The sequence below is a fragment of the Sinocyclocheilus grahami genome, unplaced genomic scaffold, assembly GCF_001515645.1.
Source record: "Sinocyclocheilus grahami isolate Dianchi unplaced genomic scaffold, SAMN03320097.WGS_v1.1 scaffold257.1, whole genome shotgun sequence".
Taxonomy (NCBI): Eukaryota; Metazoa; Chordata; class Actinopteri; order Cypriniformes; family Cyprinidae; genus Sinocyclocheilus; species Sinocyclocheilus grahami.
In genome coordinates this window covers 414,553-437,973 of record NW_015505436.1, presented here as the reverse complement: position 1 = coordinate 437,973, position 23,421 = coordinate 414,553, and the positions used below count along the sequence as shown (strand labels likewise).

The following is a 23,421-nucleotide window of genomic DNA, read 5'->3' as shown; positions in this document are numbered from 1 at the left end:
CTGCACTTTCACACAGGGTTTATGGGAAAAGAGATTATGAGCGGCTTGTTGAACATGTAATGACCTCAAACAAGCCTGGGCAGAAGGAAAGGGGTTTTTTGGAAAATATGATGACATTTTTTTTCTTGACTAAATCTGCAGCTCACTGATAGCACAAACTACTTAGTTGTGATCCCAGAACCGCACAGGAGACAGTAATAGAGTTTATAATGGCACAGAACGCCAGGAAAGAGGCTAGCTTGCATTCGGAGACCAGGTGGTGTATAATTTATTTCAAAATATTTGCATCACCCTCATTTTCTTCAGGAAATAGAGCGTGTTGATCTGTTTGGTAGACTCCCTATTTGCATACAAGGTAAACTGTAATGTGAAGAAATTGTATTTTTGCAATTTAAAAGGCATTTAATAATGGACAACATATAAATGATGTCATCATAAATGCCAAAATTAAAAACAGAAAATGTACAAGACAAAAAAAAAGAATAAATCTATGTGGATTCGAACAATGGTAATGAGAAAAACTGCAGTGAAAGCCTCTGATGACAAGGCTCAGCTCAAACTGTTATGTTCCCCTCCTTCCTCAATCTTGTGAGGGAAATTAATTTCATGAATGGTTAACTTATGCTGGGTGAGGAATTTCCCCAGGCTCCTAAAGCGTGGCCATTCACTGATTTGGTTCCCTGGGAGAACCAGCCGATAACACTGAAGAACATGGTGGTACCAGTCTGAACATTAAGCACATAAAACCTCTCTAATAAAAACACAAACTTATTTGCTGCAACTTAAATGCCAATTCATCCGCATTAGCTTCTAAAAGAATCTGCCTTACAGAATAAAAAAAAGAATCAAATGAAACTTGCATCAAACTATCCAATCCAACAATATCAGTGTTTTCTTACCTCCAAAGTAAGACCCATCCGAGATCTTTGTCTCTTTGCTGCCCTTTGTCAGAACAGTTAGTACACCGTGTTGGATGAAATACATCTTCTTGCCAACGGTCCCCTCTTTGATAATGTAATCTCTTGGCTGGAACACCTCGAAACGTAACTTGGTGAGCATGGAGGTCACAAAGTTGGGATCTGCGTTGGCGAACAACGGCATGGAAGCCACAAGCTTTCGGCAGTTAAAACTGATGATTTCCTGTAAACAAAGAACGTCAACATAAGTGTATAGAACTGTTCAATACTAGAATACAAGCTATGCAATGAAAGTATACACTAACTGGCTTATATGTTACTACTAGGGATGGAACGATTACCGGTTTGACGATAAATCATGATAAAATTCCCCACGGTTAGTATTACCAATTCATATTTTAACTATCATTAAAACTGTATTTGATTACTGGGATTTGAACAGTTGAGGATAAATAACTACTATCCAGCATAAAGCACAGTTTTAAGTAACAGTTTCACGTGTGCACAGCACCCAGAGTAATTTTGTTTTGTGTGAAAACATGACTGAAAAGCTGAGAGATTTTAAAGGGGTCATATGATGCGATTTCAAGTTTTCCTTTCTCTTTGGAGTGTTACAAGCTGTTCGTGAATAGGTAAGATCCCTAAAGTTGCCAAGACTAAAGTCTCAAACCCAAAGAGATATTCTTTATAAAAGTTAAGACTGGTCCACGCCCTCCAAAAACTCCTCAATTAAACACGCCCCCACATGTCTACGTCACTGTGTGGGAAGATTTGCATAACGCCACCCAAATGTTCACGCAAAGAAAGAAGGCGTAACTTTATTGTTGCTGCCGCCGCCGCCATGTTGTGAAGACGCTGTGTGTTTTGTTTAGTGAAAGTGAAAATTACTTTGTTTTGCTTTCCAAAGGAGAACACGACTAATAATCAGTGGTTAAGTTGTATTTACAACACTGTTCCAGAACAGTTCAACCCAAAAATTCAGATGTGTGCAGCACATTTTATGGAGGACTGTTTCCTGATCCTGGGAGAGTAGACTACAATGCCGGCTGTTCTGACTCACGGACTGTAAGTACATTTTTTATATTTAAAGAATTTGCCACTGACGATTCAAACGCGAGTTTTGAGCAGTGTAGATTAGCGCTTGTTGTTCGTCATTTCTCAGATCACAAATGCAGACATGGTTTTATGTTTACGCGGCTCGATGCAACGCAATGTGTAAAAAGACCGTATAAGTCATCATCCGGGACACGGCATCACAGTATGGTAAGGGGTGTAACATTTCTGTCACATGCTTGAGGTATTCGGCCAATCACAACACACAGGATAGCTGGCCAATCAGAGCACACCTCGCTTTTCAGAACGATGAGCTTTGTAAAAATCGACGCGTTTCAGAAAGGCGGGGCATAGAGGAGAAACAATAATGTACAGTATGTGGAAAATAATGTGTTTTTTGAACCTTAAACCGCATAAACACATTTCATTACACCAAATACACAAAATAATGATCTTTTTAGCAACATCATATGACCCCTTTAATAGAGTGCTAAGGGAATTATACAAAGGAATATATGAATGAATTGATTATATAAATGTACATCGGAAGGTTCTGATTATCTTCAGAAAAGATTTGATGGCATTTTGTTTTCATCTTCGCTCTATGTAATACCTAATAAAGTAGCAATGCTGCTTTGTCCACGGAGATGACTGAAACAACACTAATTCTAATGTTCCATAAGCACCACCTGCTGTCAGAAAGTGGATTTACAGAGCGTTACATTACTACTAACCTCTCTGAGTGGTTCGTTCAGTTCTCCCAGAATGCTCTCCTCATCGAACATCTTCCCCTGATAGCGATGCTCATAGTAATCATGAATCCTCTGCCGCATGTCTGCAGGAAGTTTGTGGAACGACATGTACTGCTCCACCTGCTTGTACTGTACAAATGACATATACACTATATTATCAACCTGTATATTACATATTTGTGACCCTGGACCACAAAACCAGTCATAAGGATCAATTTTTTAAAATTGAGATTTATACATCATCTGAAAGCTGAATAAATACAATATTTGGCTGAGATACATCTATTTGAAAATCTGGAATCTGAGGGTGCAAAAAAAAATCACCTTTAAAGTTGTCCAAATGAAGTTCTTAGCAATGCATATTATTAATCAAAAATTAAGTTTTGATATATTTACGGTAGGAAATTTACAAAATATCTTAATGGAACATGATCTTTACTTAAAGGGATAGTTCACCCAAAAATAAAAATTCTGTCATTAATTACTCAGCCTCATGTTGTTCCAAACCTGTAAGACCTTCGTTCATCTTCGGAACACAAATGAAGATATTTTTGATGAAATCCGAGAGCTCTCTGACCCTCCCATAGACCGCAAGGGTCCTAACACGATCAAGGCCCAGAAACATAGCAAGGAGATCGGTAAAATAATCCATGTGACATCAGGGGCTCAACTGTCATTTTATGAAGCTACGAGAATACTTTTTGTGTGCAAAAGAAAAAAGAAAAAAGACTTTATTCAACAATTCGTCTCCTCCGCGTCACCCTGTAGCGCCATTTTGTATATATCCACTGAATGTAAATCGTGTATGCTGTTTTGTGTCAGCTGCACCACGCGGATATGTTGTTTTCGTTCTAATCAAAGTGTATCCACGTGGCACAGCTGACACAAAACAGCATACGCAATTTACGTTCAGTGGATACTCTCCAAAATGGCGCTAGGGTGATGCGGAGAAGACAAATAGATGAATAAAGACTTTTTTTCTTCTTTTGTGCTCAAAAAGTATTCTCGTAGCTTCGTAAAATTACGGTTGAACCCCTGATGTCACATGGATTATTTTACCGATCTCCTTGCTACGTTTCTGGGCCTTGATCGTGTTAGGATCCTTGCTGTCTATGGGAGGGTCAGAGAGCTGTCATATTCCATCAAATATATCTTAATTTGTGTTCTGAAGATAAACGTAGGTCTTACGGGTTTGGAACAACATGAGGGTGAGTAATTAATGACAGAATTTTCATTAAACTATCCCTTTAATATCCTAATGATTTTTGGCATAAAATAAAAATCGATAATTTTGACCCATACAATGTTTTTTTTGGCTATTGATAAAAATATACCCAAGCGACTTAAGACTGGTTTTGTGGTCCAGGGTCACATTTATCTACACGTTCAGCAACAATAGTCAAACTAATTCTAGAGGAATGTGGACAGAAATGCTAATGATCTATAATTTCTATAATCATTTGAAACCATTTTTTAAAGACCCTAGTGGGATCAAATATGAAACCAAATAACAATGGCACGTTTCTAACATCATATAATCATTTGCATATGCACAATTGTACAAATATGGTAATTATTCATTACCGTAGTATATAACAAAGTACTGTGATATTACCATATGATACCATCACCTTACAATGGTACCGTCACTTCTTTTTTTAAAGGATCACAGTCCAATATTTTTGTACTTGGAACAAAAAACTCTTAGTAATCTATTGTCTTTTTTAAAGTCTTGTCATGATTTGTATGATTTTATGATTAGGTGTGAATAGGCTTTAAACCGTCTGTAGACCCTGAGGTGTTGTTTCTAACTACACAGCTACAGATAAATAAATATTGACTAAATGTCCTGCAAAACAATAGCTCGGTCAGTGTAACTGTCCGGCTCCATATTAACGGCAGCCTTCCCAGGCTCCATTTGCAAAGCTCGGCAGTATTTTCACATCAGTGGCCATCTCCTCATTTATCATTATCTTTCTGTTTGTCCCACTCTCCAAGCCTGTCTCTTTCACTTCAAGGAAGGACGTACAGTATTGATAGGGTTTATTTTACCCACGATCCCCTTGTACTGTCTCTTTGTTATTTCATTCGTGTCTTCGAAACCGACAGAGAGCGTCTGTGGCACTGCGGCTCGGCGACGTTACACCTTTGCTGTCCATTCTAATAAACTTTGTTCTGTCACTAGCCATTTTGCTTTCTCTCTCCCGCTTCCATGAACTCTTGTCTCGGATGCCGACGGTAGCTGGTTCCAATGTGCCCTTCACCACATGCTAATGTTCCTGCCATGTCAGCTGTGAACATCTCCTCGGTCTCTCCGAGTGGCTCTTCTATTATCATATTCAAGGGCAGGGGACAAAGCCAGCAGGAAGAGTTCAAACAACAGGAAATAATGTCACGCTATACAGTTAGGTTACAACTGCGGAGCCCGGCGAGGGTGTGAAGTCGCTCGCTGAAATGCCAGTGTAAGGCAAGCATGACTCATGGTGTCGTGAAAAAAGTGTGTCATTGGAATTCGTCCTTTTTCTGGAAATGGATGCTGGTAATCGCATTGACACTGGGGAGAGTGGTGTGGAAGCCCAAATACAGCAGGTGATGAAATCGGCAGCTAAGTTAACAGGACAAATTGACAACTTCAGACATTTTTATCCCTGTTGAACTCTCCCTAAACAAATCTTCCTCTCTCTCTCTCTCTCTCTCCTTGTGTTTGTGTCTTCAAAACCCTCTCGAACAGATGTGGAGAGGAACTGTAAATTATGTACTGTGAAACCATAATCAAAAGCGTTGGCCTTCATGCATTCAGCTTTCGAGAAAACAAAACACTTGCTCCAAACACCGCATCGTTTTTAGAGGAAAAAGGAGGAAACCTCACATCAATACGCGCTTCTGTATCAACAATGAAAGTTGCCACGACAACCGCAGTCGAGCTGAATTGACTTGAATCTTTTAACACAGCAGAGGTCAAAGCACTTGTATTTTCTTCTCATAGAAAATGACAACAGTTCAATTACCACTCCAGCACACTTACAGACACGATAAAACCGCGCATCGATCACCGCAGAGGTCAGAAAACTCCACGACTCGCTCAACTCGCGAACCCTCGTAGTTTTCCATTTTTCTCTCCACTCGTCTGCTCGTCTGTCCCTGGTTTTTCTATTTTTAAACGGGACTTCAAAGGCGTTCTCGGATCTCGGAGTGAAGAAATCCCGTCTGCTGGGAATTCTTTACAATGCTCAACAAAGTGGGAAACGGCAGCTGCCCACCCTCATTAAAATGATCTTTGCCTTAATTGCTGGCTTGCCAATGAAGATTCTATTTTTGGGGGTTTTCCATTAGTATATATTTTCTATTAGCTATAAAGGGAATATAGAAGACAGTTGTAACATTTTAACTACTATTAACCTACCTGTCATCATTTAGTTTAATAAACAGTTAAATGTTTGAAATTGAAATGCACCATCAATATAATATAATATAATATAATATAATATAATATAATATAATATAATATAATATAATATAATACACACTACCTTTTGAAAGTTTGGGGTTAGTAAGATATTTTTAATATAAATTAATACTTTTATTAAGCAGGGTTCATTATATTATAATATTTTAAAAATTAATTAAATTAAAATATTTATATCAACATAACTTTCTATTCATCAAAAAATCCTGAAAACATTTTTTATTATGGTTTCCACAAAAATATTAGGCAAAACAAATTTTTTTTTACATTGATAATAATAAGAAATATTTCAAATTATAATGATTTCTGAAGGATCATGAGACATTGAAGACTGGATTAATGGGTTCCGTAAATTTAAAATTTTCAATCACAGGAATCAATTACATTTTAAAACATATTAAATTGGAAATCAGTTACTTTAAATTGTTATAATATTTTACAGTATTACTCTTTTTATTGTATTTTTGATTAGAAATATTTAAAAAAATACAAAAAAATATTATCAGCCCCAATTATACTTTATATATTAAATTATGCTACTTTTATATGCAAATATGTGCACATATACAAATGAAAAATTATATAATTAATATTCATGTATAATTTATGCAGTTGAATATTAATTAGTAATAAATTATTTAACAACATATAATATTACTAAATATTATACTTTAAGATTATCAATATTACGTGTATTTTTTTTTCTTTGTCATAATTATTTCTTTATTTTATTTTTACTTCATAACTATGAACTAGTAATTATAAATACTGTCACAATGGTCCCTGACTTCAGAGCCATGATAAAATGGTAGCTTCCAGCAACAGTATTAGCAACTTTTAACCAACAAATAAGATCGATATGAAGTGGGTTCCAAAGGCATTAACATTTCAGACATCCCAAAATAATAAAGCACAAATTTGACTGAGCAGAGTATGTATCATCATTAGCTTAATTATGAGTGAACAAATTGCCCCAAGTTCCCTTACATTAGATTATTCTGTAATAAAACACAAAACAATTGTTTTTACATCACAATGCATGCGAATATCCACACTTTAGCCTCTCAGACCCAACTGATTTCCTCACCTCCTTTTTTTTTCACTAACCTTCTCCTGGTACTGCCTGCGTGAGGAGTCCAGTGATTGAATGAGGGCGGTGGCGTGGCCCACAAACATGGCATAGCAGGTTGCACCCACGATCATGCTGAGGATGGTCAGCCACACATCCGTCATGCCCACAGGAGGGTACATGCCATACCCGATACACAGCATGTGGCTCATGGCCTTAAACAGGGCGTAAGAGTACTGCTGACCCCATGTGTCATTCTGTGAGGACAGAGAGAAAGACAGGGATGCACGGAAAGAGAGAGCGCAGAAGAGATAAAGAGAAAGCAGAATCCAAATTAAAGCATGAATGTAATTATGAGCATGAAAGACGGCAATTGTGATAGAGAGCAAAAGAAATAGGAGAGATGGTGAAAGAGGGACAAAATGTGTTGTGAAGGGACAAAGGTACGGACCAAAGAGAGCGAGAGGAGAGAAAATAGCATCGCGAATGACAGAATGTGAGAGAAAGAGCGCGAGAGAGTGCTAGACTGGAAAAAAAGTGACAGTGTTTCAATATATTTCTGACAGGAGCCGGAGTAAAGGCCAGAGAGAGAGAGAAAGGGAAATATCACGTCCTTTAACAGGAGGGTCATTACGAACGCTGCATGTGCTTTCCTGATATGAGAAGATGGAGGAAAGCAGTAGGTATTGTTTTACAAATTCTAATGAAGCATAGTCATGGACAGTGTTCGTCTTTTAGCAAAATGAGTCACTCGGTCTGGCACTTTTGGGCCAAATACTTATCATGCTGGTCCAGGATATGATGCAGCTGGCCTAATTTCAGTCAAAAATATTACTTTTAACAATATCAGTTCAATATGGTTGCCAGTTTCAGTCTCAGAGTAAAAAAAAAGAAAAGTAATTACGACTTGATATGTCACAATTGTGCCGTTGTTTATAGTAACTGACTGTAATTATATCCTTGTTTATCATAATTCTGACTTTATATTTTACAAAGTGGCTTTCTATCTTACAATTTGACTATTTTTCATAATTACAACGCTATTTCTTATCATCACAAATTTGTTTCTCATAATTTCGACTTCGTTTCTTGTCATTTCAACTTTATATTTTACAAAGCAGCTTTATATTGTGACAATTCACTTTATATCTCAAAACTGCAACTTTTCTTTTAATTTACGACTTTGTATTGCCCAGTTGTGACTTTATATTTCATAATATGACTTTTTATCTTGCAGTCGTAACTCGTGTTTCTCATAACTTTTGTTTCTGTAAATGCAACATTGTTTTTTCATACTTGTGACTTTATATTTCACAATGTAACCCTATATTGCATAATCTGACTTTTTAATCTGATAATTGCCACTTCATTTCTCAAATTTCTGACTTCATATTTCATAATGTGGCTTTTTATCTTGCAATTTGACTTTATATTTCTCAATTGTGTCTTCTGTCTTTGGTACTTATAATTGTGACTTTATATCTCACAATTTGACTTTATACCTCGGAAATTGACTTTATATCTCAAAATTACAGTATATATATATATTTCTTTTAACTCTGACTTTATATCTCCCAATTGTGATTCTATACTTTACAATGTGATTCTATACTTTACAATGTGACTTGCGATTGTAACTTTGCTACTTGTAATTGTGACTTTTGTTTCTTGTATTTGCAACTTTATATTTCAGTGTGGTTTTATATCGCAAAATCTGATTGTATATGTCATAATCTGGCTTTTTATCTTGCAATGTGACTTTATATCTTGCCATTTGACTTAACATCTCAAAACTGCAACTAGATGCCAGTAGTGAGCGTTTAATGAGTGAGTCACTGAGTTGTTCATTCAAGCGATTCGTTCAAATGGCTGATTATATTCATGGGCTAATGAAACTTTGAATCAACCGATTCGTTCAGAACACGAAATCATTCAGCAATGAATCGGCTGGTTGCTGTGAGTGAGATACGCTGTGGTTCCGCCTAATATGTAAGTAACCTAATATTATTGTATTACTGTTTATTGAACTATTAAACAGTCGTAATGGTGAAAACGTTGTGTGATGTTGCCTAACTAACTGTATTTTAAATATAAAACTTTTAATTTTAAATTTTTACCTCAGCATGCTTACTTGTCTGGCGTTAATGAAACGTTAATGTTGAGCCCCGGAGTCTATGTGCCAGGGGCCCCGGACGGCCCCGGCCCAATTTAAACCCTGATTGTCACTTAATGGTGTCATAATTGCAATTCATATCTTGCAATTGGACTTTATATTTTACAATTGTGACTATTTCTTTGAACTTTTATTAACTTTATATAACTCTGAGGTGGAAACAGCTTTCTATAATTCAAAATGTTCCATCTGGGTCACACACTGTTTTGCAGCAGTATAAACAGCTATTCTATCTTGCTGCATTTATATATATATACATATATACATATATATATATATATATATATATATATATAAAAATAATAATAATTTATTTATTTTTTTAAACAAATTTTTTTAATTTTTTTAAAATGTATTTATTTTTTCAGAATAACCTGAAAATGTGGATGTTGGGATTAATAAATCATTGGGAGCTGTGCCAATGGAAAATAAAGAGAAAACAGACACGGGTTGGCCCCTCAAACTTACCACCATTTTGTTTTTGGCCACCCAGCAGTCTGAAGGGAAATCCTGCAGCATGGGCACCAGGAACTGCAAGCATCCGTCCCAGTGGCACAGCAACAACATCATTCCAATGAGATTCACAATGCGCACCATGGCACTAGCCAGGTCATAGGTCATGTGAAAAATCTAAAAGGAAAAGCGGTCAGAGATGTGAACTGGAATATGCCGCATTGGGTCACAATTAAGATTTAATCCTCACTCAGTTCTAGGCCACATTGTCCTTAAGCTGGTTTTTAGAAGCACAACGCTGGGCTTGTGGAGTATTACATAAGGTACTGTATCTTTTCTGCTAATGTAACTAATAGTTCCTAGGAGATCAGTGGGAGGCCAAACGAGAGGCTGATGTTACCGCCCCCCCCCCCCCCCCCTGCAGTGGACAAAAAGGCAGCGTTCCCAAATAGCAGTAATTAAAGTGCGGATTCCAATAGATTTCCATTAACTGGCAAGGTTGAGGGATCGAAGCAATTAAAGGGTCATGGTGCACGCTTTTAACTTTGCCATGGACAAACAATGGTTAGGTTGAGTAACACATTGCTGCCTGTAATTGTGGCTAATTGCTGCTTGATTTAGAAGCTGCTATTCTTTGGCAGAGCTAAAATGAAATCCACATGATGGCAAAGCATTCGCCGAGTTTCAGATACGACTGTGAAGTTAATGTGGCCTGCTGTCTATTATTGCTGACCGCGATTTTAACAAGTAGGATGTGTTCTTGGATCAGCTCCATTGTTGGTCCTAGAACATCCTCACTGTTATCTGTTACCAATCATTTCCCTATGATTTTAGAGGTAATTAAAAGAACAGTCCATCCAAAATGAAATTTCTGCCAACTTGTACATTTATTTGAGGTTGTTTCAAACATAAAGGTGCCACATTGTCTTTTATGTTCACCAGTAAAAATGGCAATATTGTGAAATATTGTTAAATTTTTAAATAACTGTTTCTATTTTAATACATTTTAAAATGTAATTTATTCTTGTGATTACAAAGCATCATTACTCTAGTCTTCAGTGTCACATGATCCTTCAGAAATCACTCTAATAAGCAGATTTGCTTAAAGAAACATTAATATTATCAATTTTGAAAATGATTTTTGCTGTTGCTGTTTTGCTGCGGATTCTTTGATTAACAGAACGTTCAAAAGAACAGCATTTATTTGAAATAGAAATCTTTTGTAGCATTATAAATGTCTTTAATGTCACTTTTGGTCAATTGAGTGCATCCTTGCTGAATAAAAGCATTAAAATTCTACTAACCCAAACTTTTTTAACATTAGTGTATATCATTAAATAAGCAATTTCTTACTTCTATAGTACTTTTATATATATATATATATATACATTTTTTTTTTTTCATTTTAGACTACAACAGCCCAAATCCCCATTCCTCAGCAATTTCTGAAACAACACAAGGGTGAGTAAATGATGGCAGAATTTTCATTTTAAGTCAGAAATATTAATTGAATGGTTTATATTACGGTTAGAATTGTGGTTATGAGGAATGAGTATATTTGTTTGACAGAAATATTGCTTCAGGACCACCAAAAGAAACCATGGGCAGCTCCATTATTGGTACAGGAATATCAAACAAGGTTCATATCACAGTTCATTTTCTTTTCAACATTCACAAGCCAACAAAAAACGGTGTTATTTGTGATAGATATATTACAATCTAAGAGGTGCATCTTACCTCCTCCCATTGGTGGATGTATCTAATGAGTCTGGACAATCTCAACAGCCGAAGCAGACTGAGTATTTTAGTGAAACGCACAATCCTCAAAGCTCGTGCCGTCTTGTAGAAGTCCGAGTCGATGCGTGTCTCCACAATGAGGAAGATGTAATCCACAGGGATGGAGGAGATGAAATCTACAGCGAACCAGCTCCGAAGATACTTCACCTTGATCTGCTGAGGGTCCAGGATGATTTCTGTGCTGTCTTCTTTGACGATCCCCGTGCGGAAGTTCAGCACCAGGTCAACCAGGAAGAATGTGTCAGAGACCACGTTAAAGACTATCCAGGCGGGGGTGTGTTCATCTTTAAAGAAGGTGATGCCGACGGGGATGATGATCAGGTTGCCCACCATCAACAGGAGCATGATCAGGTCCCAGTAGAACCTAGACGACATACAATGGACAAAGAGTTTATTTAATGCCTTTGGAACAGAAGAGTCTGCATGACCTTTGAAAGCATTAACCAATAAAGGCAATTAAAGATTATAAATGACAATGAAGTGCTTCTTCTTCAAATTCTGTTTTACAGAGACACATGTATAAGAAACATTTTATGGATCCTACAAGTTAGAAAACTGGATAATACATTTATTTATAGATATAATAATAGTAAATAATGAATATCAATAATAATTCTTAATGACTAACTAATAATAGTAATAAATACTATAAATATAACAATTTGAATATCAATATAATTATTATTAATTAACATAATTAAATACATAATTAACATTACACATTTTTATTTTATAAAAACAATAGTAAATAATTAACATGATCACTAAATATATTTTTACCGTTAAAATTGATTATTTACCATATTATGTCTTGTTGTTTTTAACAAACAAAGACTATTTGAAATCAAATATTTCAGTAATTGAGATAAAGCTGAAATAAAACAAATTTTAAAAATTTGAAACTTAAAATATAACAATTAAAAACATAAATGAAATGTTGATTTTAACTAACTAAAATAAGTTCAAGTACTAAAATTACTACAATTTAAAGTTAACAATAATTTAATACTCTCTCTCTCTCTCTCTCTCTCTCTCTCTATATATATATAATTACAAAAACTTAAACTAAAATTAAAATGAAAACGGAAGATATATAATCTATTTTAAAATATTACAAAATGGTATTATAGAATATAAATACTACTAAAATATACTTAATAAATAAAAAATACTTAAATGACAGAAATATACAATTAAAATTCACATTATTATACTTCCTGAAAAACTAACCTTTTAAATCTAGTTTGTGACCATATTTAAGACCAACCAGTTCTGTAGCTAAACTGATGCGCTAGCAACACCAAGGTCATGGGTTCAATTCTTTGGATAAATGCATCTGCCAAATGCATGAATGTAATCGTCTGCCATCATTTCCTCAAAATAAGTATTATGATATTCGTAATCAGAAACACTCATCTAAAAAGCGCACTCAGGATTTTTTGAGAACGCTTTATGAGCTCAGCCCCTGACTGACGATGGAAATGGCTGGCTGTCTGGTTGGGCTATTACTCTCGTTTATGGATGAGTTCCCTATTTGGTAATTGGATGTGTCGTATGTATGTAAATGAAAGGAGCTGGAAGACATCCAGGAGACCTCTGGCAAGACCGCCATTTCATCAATAAAAGATCTGCTGGGTGAAACGTTTACACAAAAACAAGCCGCCATAATTGCTGAATGCAGCATTAATTACCCCGTTGGCCCTGACATGCCAAAATGAGCCTTTTTTGGTTGTGTGAAACATTCAATAATGCTACTAATATTTCATGCTGCTTTACAGTATTTGCCATGTGCTAATATTCTTTTTGAACACCAAAAACTGAAGTTGTGGATTAGCCTTCTTCATTTATACCTCTCTATGGTAGAGAGCTGGTTGGTTACTAGATTCCAGTCCTTTGCTGCTGAGTTGTAATTAAGCAGAAATCGATCACACAGAGGGTTGATAAACCGTCCAGCTCGAGATGGATTGCAAAGAGAGAACGAGGCTCTCAGCATTTCAGAGTTGTCCAGTGGGATTAAGTGTTGTTTGACACCACGGACAAGAAAGAAAAAACCCTCAGTTCGATTTTAGGCCCTTATGTTTGTGTATAAATAGGTCACTGTGTTTTCTTCACTAACAAATTGCTTCTGAAATGACTGCAGAAATAAAAAAAGAAGATTAACCATGATTTCACACAGTATTGGATCATGACTGAAGGTTACTGTTATCTGCAATCATATTAGCATAAGAAATCATTAACATATAAAAAGAACTGGGCCATTCCATGTCAAATCAACCAGAGGTCCTCAGAGGCTAAAAAGTAAAAAAAAAAATTCTGGTCAAAGAAATAAATAAATGAACAATAAAGCCAAAATATGAAATGGCTTTGAACCAGAATCCAAGAATCTAATTTAAGAAGTAAAATCTCATAGGATATTGAGATACAGTATCTTTAATACTTCTTAAATTACAGACACGCAAACTTTGGGAAGAAACAATTTATAGCACTCAAACATCTGTTCTTTGCAGTTGTTTTGATAGAGAGAAACAAGATACATTCCTAGTTTAAACAATATTTGTTCATCAGACATTCCTCTTTAAAATTAAAGACTTCACTGTAAGCAAAGTGACCCACATTTGGTTTTTGAGCACTAAAATTGTGAACAACTTAATTTACTCATGGAGCCAGATTGAAATTCCCACATCTCTGTTAAACCATATAGGCCCTTAAAAATGAAGAGACCAAATGATACATTTGTTAAGAACCAGTCTCTAAAAGAATATTGACATACTGCTAATACTTTTTGAGTTAAAGCACACAAACTCTGGAAAAACCATGTGCTTTTTCCCGTTTTTGAACTGCCACCACTGGCTAATAAAGTAAGCAGTATTACATCAACTGATTTTACTAACAGCCCTGCCAATCTCTGTGTAAAAATACAATAATGATGCAGCCATGGTCTTTCAAAAGTCATTTTTACCCTCTGTAATTTGGCTCCAAATCTCAGGTGAAAATTGCCATTTGACTATTTTTTCAAAATTACAATTACTGGATTATTATTAATTAATACAAAATAGTAAATATTCCTCAGTGGCATTTTAAAATGTTGGTTTTCATCACTATTAATGTTTGCGTTGTAAAAATTTGAGTCAGGGAAGTTTCTGAAATTTGGTTAATTTGACAGAATGACCCAGCTACATTTTGTTTTACAGGCAACTATGTGTTTGTTAAAACTAAAAATTGGGCAAACTATTAATGACTGAATATTAACTTTGTCTAATTAGATTCTCAAAATGATAATGTCCCTCTCCAAAGCCACCTTCAAACGACCAGAAACTAGCATCATATTAGCTTAACGTACCAGCTAATTTAAAATAAATTAAATAAATAAAAGATGAGGCTTATGATATGTCCCACTCAAACTTACTGTAATACATCAGGAATAGAATCCAAATAATGCTAATATTATATTATGTCTGCTTCTTTTCTGGCAAGTGAATACTCTAATCACATATATGTTAAATACCTACTTTTAAATGTAATATGAAATCTGGGTTTAACCAAATGGAAAAATACTACTTCCACATTGCAGGGCTCTATTTTACATTGCTTGAAATGAGCTTTGGAGGAGATTAAACAAGAACAAACCATCTATAGGAAGTGTCACTAAATCTGACAGATTATTTCCAGACAGTTTTCAGATTATAAAGGATTTGCCATTGACATTTACCCTTGGACAGATGCTCCAGTGGTCAAAGCAGGCAAAAGAATAAGTTTTATAGCAACATGTGCTGAACTGTTTGTACCGGACACATATGCAAGGACTAAAAGTGGCATATATACAGTATATATATATATAACTGTGCTATATTTAAGACCATGTAGCAGGCAAATACAAATTTGGGACTGCTGTCGTTTATAGAATTCACTAACTTTGTGGGGTTTTTTTTATTTAGTATTGTTAAAAAAAAAATTTCCCCATGTTTATACCAGACTTTTCCCTTAAAATCAGTGCAATGGATAAAAACAACAACAACAAAAAAAACTGATTCTGTCTGGGCCTACCAATTATTTAATCTAATCATATCACATCACATCACAGCATTTTCTTGGTCCACTTAATCTCCGGATTATATTATAGCCTGTAAGCTTCCATCATATCTATATTCCTGTCTATACTCTAAATGCAATATGGATATGAAACTGTCAACCCATGCTGTTGCTAGAGCAGTAATTGTATTGGGAATATCCAATATCTATCACATCGACCATAGTATCACTGTAACCACATTATACACATTATTCTCTTCTCAATTCACATGTGTAAACAACTGATATATCATGAGAACATACACTAGAAACCACAAGAGGCATTATTCAATATCATTTGCAATATAAAATGGACACCAGTGGGTATGAACTTGAGAAAGCTTGGAAAAGTGAAGATAGTTCAACCAGAAAGACTCAGGAGGTGAAGATAAAACTCAAAAGTATTTATTTAGCTATTCCTGCCGAAGACGAAGGCAGGGTGGAGCCTACCCCCGCATGGACGGGGCCAACCTGGTGGTGGTGGGGAGGATGGAGGGAAATGATAGCGGCAGTATCTGCAAACACAATGAAGGGTGAGTAGAGGGCTTTTATATTCCTCGTGTTGAGTGCCGATTGGCTAGATCTAATTGTAATATGTGACATGGCATTAAGTCTTCCTAGTAGAACTTGCGCTGGCGCTTCCATTTCTGCAAAAAGGTATTTGGTTTGTGTGTAAGTTTTGATTCCACCTTCATTTTGAAGTTGTGTGGATCTTTAACAACCCTATTTAGGCTAAAAATCAACTAACAGACGAGAGCCACTGTTAAATGACAGCGGAGGGAACACATTTCATCCAAACAAAAGCCTTTGCAATAATCAGCTTTCTCTTACAATCTGCCAAAAATACACTCTCTGTTCTCCTTCTCTATCTGTTGCTGCTTAGCATATTATGAGTGCTAATTGTCTTTCTCAATCCCCATCGCTCCAATTGTGATGATCTCTCTGTGGAATCTGTGTCAACTCTACTCACCAGATCTAGCCATCATCCGAAAGCTCTGCACCACAGCTCAACCAGTCGCTCTGGCCGCTGGAGTCCCCTGCAGAAAGCTAATGTGTTGGGTACATAATAATAGGTTTATGCAAGACTACTGCCATGATTCACTTGGGTGGCTGTCATGCCGCCGTCATGCAAAAGAATCAACTGAATTCAGATAGCCTTAAGGCTGTTTCTTTAACTATTGTCACTTTTGGCCTTTTTGGCCTTTAGAAAGTGAACTCAACCAAGATCTACAACTATAGAGATGAAAGAAACAGGGCCCTCTGCTGCATTTCAAAAATATCACCGTATGACCACAAACTCTCAAACATCCGCTTTATCATGAGACACAACACTATTATGGACAAATCAAATGAGTTTTTTAATTTAAAAATGTTAATATTACAGCCTGATTATAAAACTGAGGAAGAACATTTAAAACATCTTCATCCCTTTTACTAGAACGACTAACACTCAGTTTAAAGGATGGGGAATAAAAGCGTGTCGTTACTTTACAGTCCATTATTCTTCAATTTCTGGGTTTCATCACTGTTTTCCGTTTACAAAACACTGCGTCATCGAGTTCATTATCTGATGTTCCGCTGCATCAGTGCAGTTATTTACATAAGCCCCTTTCGCACATACAGTCTTTATTGGTAAATTACTGGTAAATTACCATTAAGAGATCATGTGTGAACAGGACCTTTTCAAAAATACCGGTAAATTTGTTCTGGCAATTTACCAGTAAGCAAAGTTGTAACATTACCTGTAAACTAACGGAATGATGCTGTGCGTGAATGTGGAATGACGATTACCGGTATGAGCACGTGCAAGTTCAGAATGCGCCAACGTTGGATGTCTACTCTGGGCCAATCATAACATTCTGATGCATTTGATGCATTAACTCTGCACTGTGTAGGTCACTTTGAAGTCGTGTAATCAGGGGCCGCCTGGACAGCATATTTACTCGGGCCCCCTCTGTAAAAATCACGTTCCGGGGGTGGGGGTTGGGTCCCCCTCGGTAGAAATAGCGTTCCACGTTCCCCACAGTACAAAAAAATTACGGTCTTTCCCCCTCGTTAGAAATCGCGCTCCCCCCTCGGGGGGCCCCCTCCCATGCCGGGCTCTTGGAATTGTCCTAACCCCCCCTTACGCCGCCCCTATGTGTAATACAATGTGTCTGGGCCAAAAGTGCTACAGGAATGTGAACATTTGACACAAAAATGAAAACATCAACAAAAGCACAAATCGGTCCAGTGATTTACAGCAATTTACTGGTATTACTGTGTGAACAGGGGTATAAATATATGTGATGGAACATGTGCGCCTAAATGCTGTCAGTTTATGTTTTAGCATTAGAGTAGATGAAATATGTTCAGAAAAAACAAACAAAATGAAGTGTTGTGCACAGAAAGCGCTATACTGAACTCTGTGCGTTTTAGTATTTTTCGCGTATCACGTTCCTAGTGTGGAGAATCTATTGACGTAATACGTTTCTCCGCGACTCGACCAGTCACAATTCAGATTTTGATGAAGAACAAAAACAATTTATTTATAATATTATGAAGAAATATTTAAAAACAAATCCCAGTAAATAGACGATTTTCTAGTGTATTTGTGTCTATATGTTAGTCTATGAATACATTTTTGCGTGTGTTGGCTGACATCTTAGTAGTCTGTTAAAGTTATGTTTATTTTAGTATAACTATCTGAAACTAAATGATAGTTTCAGATATCTTTAATGTAACTGTTATGAAAACTGCTGTTTTTTATTATTAAAAAAGTCAGATTTTACATTGATACACTTTTAAACTGTAACAACAAAATGGATCAAAAAATTTAACTATAAACACTTTTCTCCTAATATTCAGAATAATATGTTACATCATTATTTTCAATAATTTACATCTGAGAACATCTGCTATTAAGTTTCATGATCCTTCAAAAGTTGTTATAAAATGGCTATAAAAAGCCTTACAAATAAATTAAAACACAAAATATGTTAGTTTGACTAAAACCTAACCAGTGCATAACACTGAAGAAACACCTATGTATTGTTTGAGCAAATCACAGGAATTCACATCCATTGAAGTAATACGTTTAGTCTATAATTGAATAAACAGGCTGAAATGTTTGCTTATGCGACTCCACTGCTCTAAATGATAGACGGAAATGTTTAGGTCTGTGAGAGAGCACTGCTTTCATTTTCAGCTGAAGCTAATGGCGAAATGATGTGATGCACCACATTGTTTAGCAGAAAATGATGTTTCCTACTCTTCCAAATGCGCTGCAGAACAGAGCTACTCTGTGGTGATTCATTAAAAAAGCACGTCTCTTTGCTTCCCTTATTCCAGAACCCCTTGAACACTGATGCTAACCTTCCACCCCCATCTCAACAGCCTCCATCCACATTCTGACACTCTCTTCTCGTTTTCTGCATCAACCAGGTGATGCAATCAGCAAATGGAAGTCCCCGCATCGCCCATCCCCTTCCCTAACAGTGCTGAGGGGAGGAAGGTCAGAGAGCACGGGGACAGAGGGATGAAGCAAGTGCAAGAGGAAGGAGACAAGGGCAAATGTGAAAATGACACTTGAAAATGCCAGACGAGTAAGGACGGTACCTCTTGTGACAGGTGAAACTTTACAAATCACCTGCTGCTGTGGTCATTTGGTACTCAACAGGTTTAGATGCTGCCTGAAATAACATTCATCTTATATAGTCACAAAACTTAAGTTTAAGTTGACAGATGCATTTTGGGTGGTTTTGCCAGTACAAATTAAAGGGAAATATTCATTTATTTAAAAAAAAAGGGTCCAATGATCTTTTTTTTTTTTTTTAAATGATCTTTTACTCGTATTTTGAATTACATATTGCATTGTCCTGTGTATTAGGAGTAAATTAAATATAACATATAATGTGCTGGTAGAATTACCAGTAACCTTTCCATTTTTCTACACTGTAAAAGTGATTTTTGAAACAAATATTATTGGAGTAAAAATTACTATTTTACTCTTTCTATTAGAAAATGTTCATGTTTTATTCCGTGTTACTTGCCTTTAATTTGTAATTAATTGTGATTTACTAGCAATTTCTGAGTGAAAAATTTTTCTACACTATTTTTTTCAAGTGCACTGTAAAATAAATCGCTAAGAAATAGCTAGTAAATTTGACAAATAATTAAACACAATTGGCAAGTGACACTGAATTAAATGTTCAAATTTTTAAGTAGAAAGACTGAAATTGTATGTTTTTTTGTGTAAAACAATCTGCAGTAATCTTTGTTTTATTTACTATTTCAAAAAAAATTTTTTTACAGTGTTATAGGGAAAAAAAGTAGTTCAAACAAAAATCCAAAAAGAACATTCTGTCATCATTTACTCATCCTTATGCCATTTCAAACCTGTATGACTTTATTTTATATGTGGAACATAAAAAAAGATCTTGTTGTTTTTTTTCCAAATACAATGGAAGCCAATGGGGTCCAAACAAAACACAAAAATGGTTTCATTTGGACCCCATTGTCTTTCACTGAATGGACAAAAGCAGTTACTTAAAATATCTTCTTCTGTGAAGAAAAAAAGTCATACAGGTGACCTGAGGGTGAGTAAATGATGACAGCATTTTCATTTCTGGTGTTGATTCAACATTGTCCTCCTTTGCACTGTATGACCCTGATCTCACATCATTTATTTCGACTGATATCCAAAACAATGTGCCAATCGCTCATTAGAAGCACATAACTGCTCGGCTTACACGCCGTCCTGACTGTGCGAAGGCCATGTGGTCCATTTCAGCTACATGACTGTTAGTACTGCCCCCTCCAACTCGGACCAGAGTGCCATTAAATAAATTGTGTTGTTGTAATCCTCTCTGATGTTTGCTCCCAATAATGCCCGTCGTCATGTTAACCCATTTTGATCACCCTATTTCCCGGCCAGCTCTGTTTGAGTGAAAACATGAGAACAACGGCTAAATATGACTGTGTGACTTATTTCTATGCAGTAAAGTGAGAGATTACACTTGACTTCTGTGGTTGGTGCAGTGAAAGTTTTCACGCAATGAATGCAAAACAATCACAGAAACTCCTAGACAGCTGGCGTTGGTGACACTGTTTGCCCTTGCAATATGTGGATGGTATCAATGTCATTCAAACAGGAAAGAGGTGAATATGACCAGGTGAGGTTAGGGAATGCAACAGCATGGGCCTGCTTTTAATTATCCTCAGCAAGCTCAAGGACACAGAAAGACGTTTTTAAAAACAAAACCATGAAAAGACAAATGGGCTGTATTTAATCTGCTCAGACATGTGAGCAAAGCATAGAATCGTTTAATTTCGGAGAGCTCCTTGCTGGAGGCCTGATGGCAGTGGGAACATTTGCATAGCCGACAATTAGACATGGGATTACCTGAAGTCACTGTATGGGTGAATGATCCAAAAGCCTGCAGATTTGACCCGTTCCTGCTCGCGCTCCACCGCCTTCTCGCTCCCGAACATTCGAAGCGAGAACTTGTTGACCCCCGGTTGAAGCATCGCGCCAAACTGCCTGTGCATAAAGCCCGCCTGGTACAGCTGCTCATCGTCAGGCATGATTTGATCGATACCTTCCAACTTTACGAAAGTCGACTGTTCTTCAGAGGGCGCCTGTTGTGCCCCGTCGCCGCGGCCGCCCTGCGCGCCCTGGCTCTCTCCAGGTCCGGGTTGCTCCAAGGGACCGTCGTCCTCGGGGCTTGCATCCCCGATGAGGCACCTCTGCTCGGCCAGATCCGCGTCTGGAGCATGCCGACTGGTGATGGAAGAGAGGCTGCCTCTGAATCTCCGGCAGTCGCCGTTCACGTTGGTTCTGAAGGGTCTCCCTACATCGGTCTCCGCGTCTCCGCTCTTGGCCTCGCTGACACCTTTAGAGCTCCCCGTGGAGGAGGGTGAGGGAAGATGCTTCATCTTGACACTTTTCCTCCGCGTGTCCTTGTCGCTGTCTTCGCCGTCTCGAGTCATAGCACCCTTGTGTCCAAACTGATGTGGCAAGCTATAGAGCCGTTTGCGCATGGAAGAATGCACCCTATCCATTGTGATCGACCACCTTAACGGAACAAATGACAGTCGGTATCATCTGAGAGGAGACGCAGGCAGGAAAATAGGTCGTCAAAAATATGAACGCACAAAAATGCATCCAGCTGCATCTGTAATACTAGACACCGAGCGCGCACACTGGATGCGGGAAGACGGAGGGACGTGTCTGAATGGGAAACAATTTGACGCGCGTCTCAATGACAAATCATTTCCAAACTACTCTTTAAACAGCACTTACGAAGCTCCCGGCCATTGACACATTAGTAATCCAATGTGCAAAAAATGTCCAGATCAGTTGTGGTAACACGCGTGGGGATGGATAATATATTACGCTGCCATAGAAGCGCAGACAGCAAATAAGCACGCACCACCTAAACCGACTGTTAGGGGTGTAGCAAAAAAAAAAAATCCGTGACATGACATTACCTGTATTCACCAAATGATTTGTCTAATAATAACATGTCGCCCAATAATAACATAAACATTCCTGAACGGTAAAAGTAGCGTTTTTACGTCATTCATTCTATTACGTCATGATGCCTTATGGAAAATAACAATTTGACGCGCGTCTCAATGACAAATCATTTCCAAACTACTCTTTAAACAGCACTTACGAAGCTCCCGGCCATTGACACATTAGTAATCCAATGTGCAAAAAATGTCCAGATCAGTTGTGGTAACACGCGTGGGGATGGATAATATATTACGCTGCCATAGAAGCGCAGACAGCAAATAAGCACGCACCACCTAAACCGACTGTTAGGGGTGTAGCAAAAAAAAAAATCCGTGACATTACATTACCTGTATTCACCAAATGATTTGTCTAATAATAACATGTCGCCCAATAATAACATAAACATTCCTGAACGGTAAAAGTAGCGTTTTTACGTCATTCATTCTATTACGTCATGATGCCTTATGGAAAAGAATTGGTATTACTCCATGCTAACAGCTGGGTATTGTCTATCAGTTGGCTGGACATGGATCAGACTAGCAGGGTGCGAGGAAGTCAAAAGAAATAAAACTATGAAGGCTATTCGTTCTACATAAGGATTCACACAATTCAACAGCGTTCTCAAATGTTTCTGTAAACGGTAAAGTTGAAATCGTGTTCGCTGGAACGCGGTTTAGGGTCAGCAAAGCGGCAGAACGCATGACTTTACTGTGGATTATTCACAAAACACACACAAAAAATTAAATTCACTTTTAATGTTAATTAAAATGCTTTTAAGGTAGTTGACGGCTATCTGGAACTCCAGAATTTGGGGTCGCGTGAGATCTGAAACGAAATACCCGAAAAATTATTACAATTAATTTGAGCCTTTCTGAAGGTCAATGAATAATTCGCACACTGCTTCTTCTTAGTAGACACATTTATTATTCGGTTACACTTTATTTTAAAGCTGCAGTCCGTAAATTTTGCCTCTTTGTCGCCATCTCTGTTTGAACACCTGGAATTGCAGCTGTGTGCGGAATTATCTAGCTTGCGTGGGTTGTGAGTCGGCAGGGCTCCAGCGCTGATGAATCTAATGTTTTGAGCTGTGTGTGGCAGTCAGTCACCGCACTGGTGTGGATATTTACTGTACTTCGCAATCACAGATTCTAGCCTACATCTTGGAATATGACCC

At 37.1% G+C, this 23,421-nt stretch overlaps 1 protein-coding gene across 1 annotated transcript in view; it reads right to left on the bottom strand.

The window, feature by feature from the left end:
• LOC107598825 (potassium/sodium hyperpolarization-activated cyclic nucleotide-gated channel 3-like) overlaps positions 1-22,165 on the bottom strand; it is a 29,608-nt gene extending 7,443 nt beyond the window's left edge. The window contains exons 1-6 of the mRNA XM_016290260.1: positions 21,132-22,165; positions 11,621-12,044; positions 9,899-10,060; positions 7,296-7,514; positions 2,705-2,851; positions 900-1,140 (exon numbers count right to left, since the gene is read on the bottom strand). Of these exons, the coding sequence (XP_016145746.1) occupies positions 900-1,140; positions 2,705-2,851; positions 7,296-7,514; positions 9,899-10,060; positions 11,621-12,044; positions 21,132-21,790 (1,852 nt within the window). The 5' untranslated portion in view covers positions 21,791-22,165. The remainder of the gene's footprint in view (positions 1-899; positions 1,141-2,704; positions 2,852-7,295; positions 7,515-9,898; positions 10,061-11,620; positions 12,045-21,131) is intronic.
• Between the last annotated feature and the right edge of the window lie 1,256 nt (positions 22,166-23,421).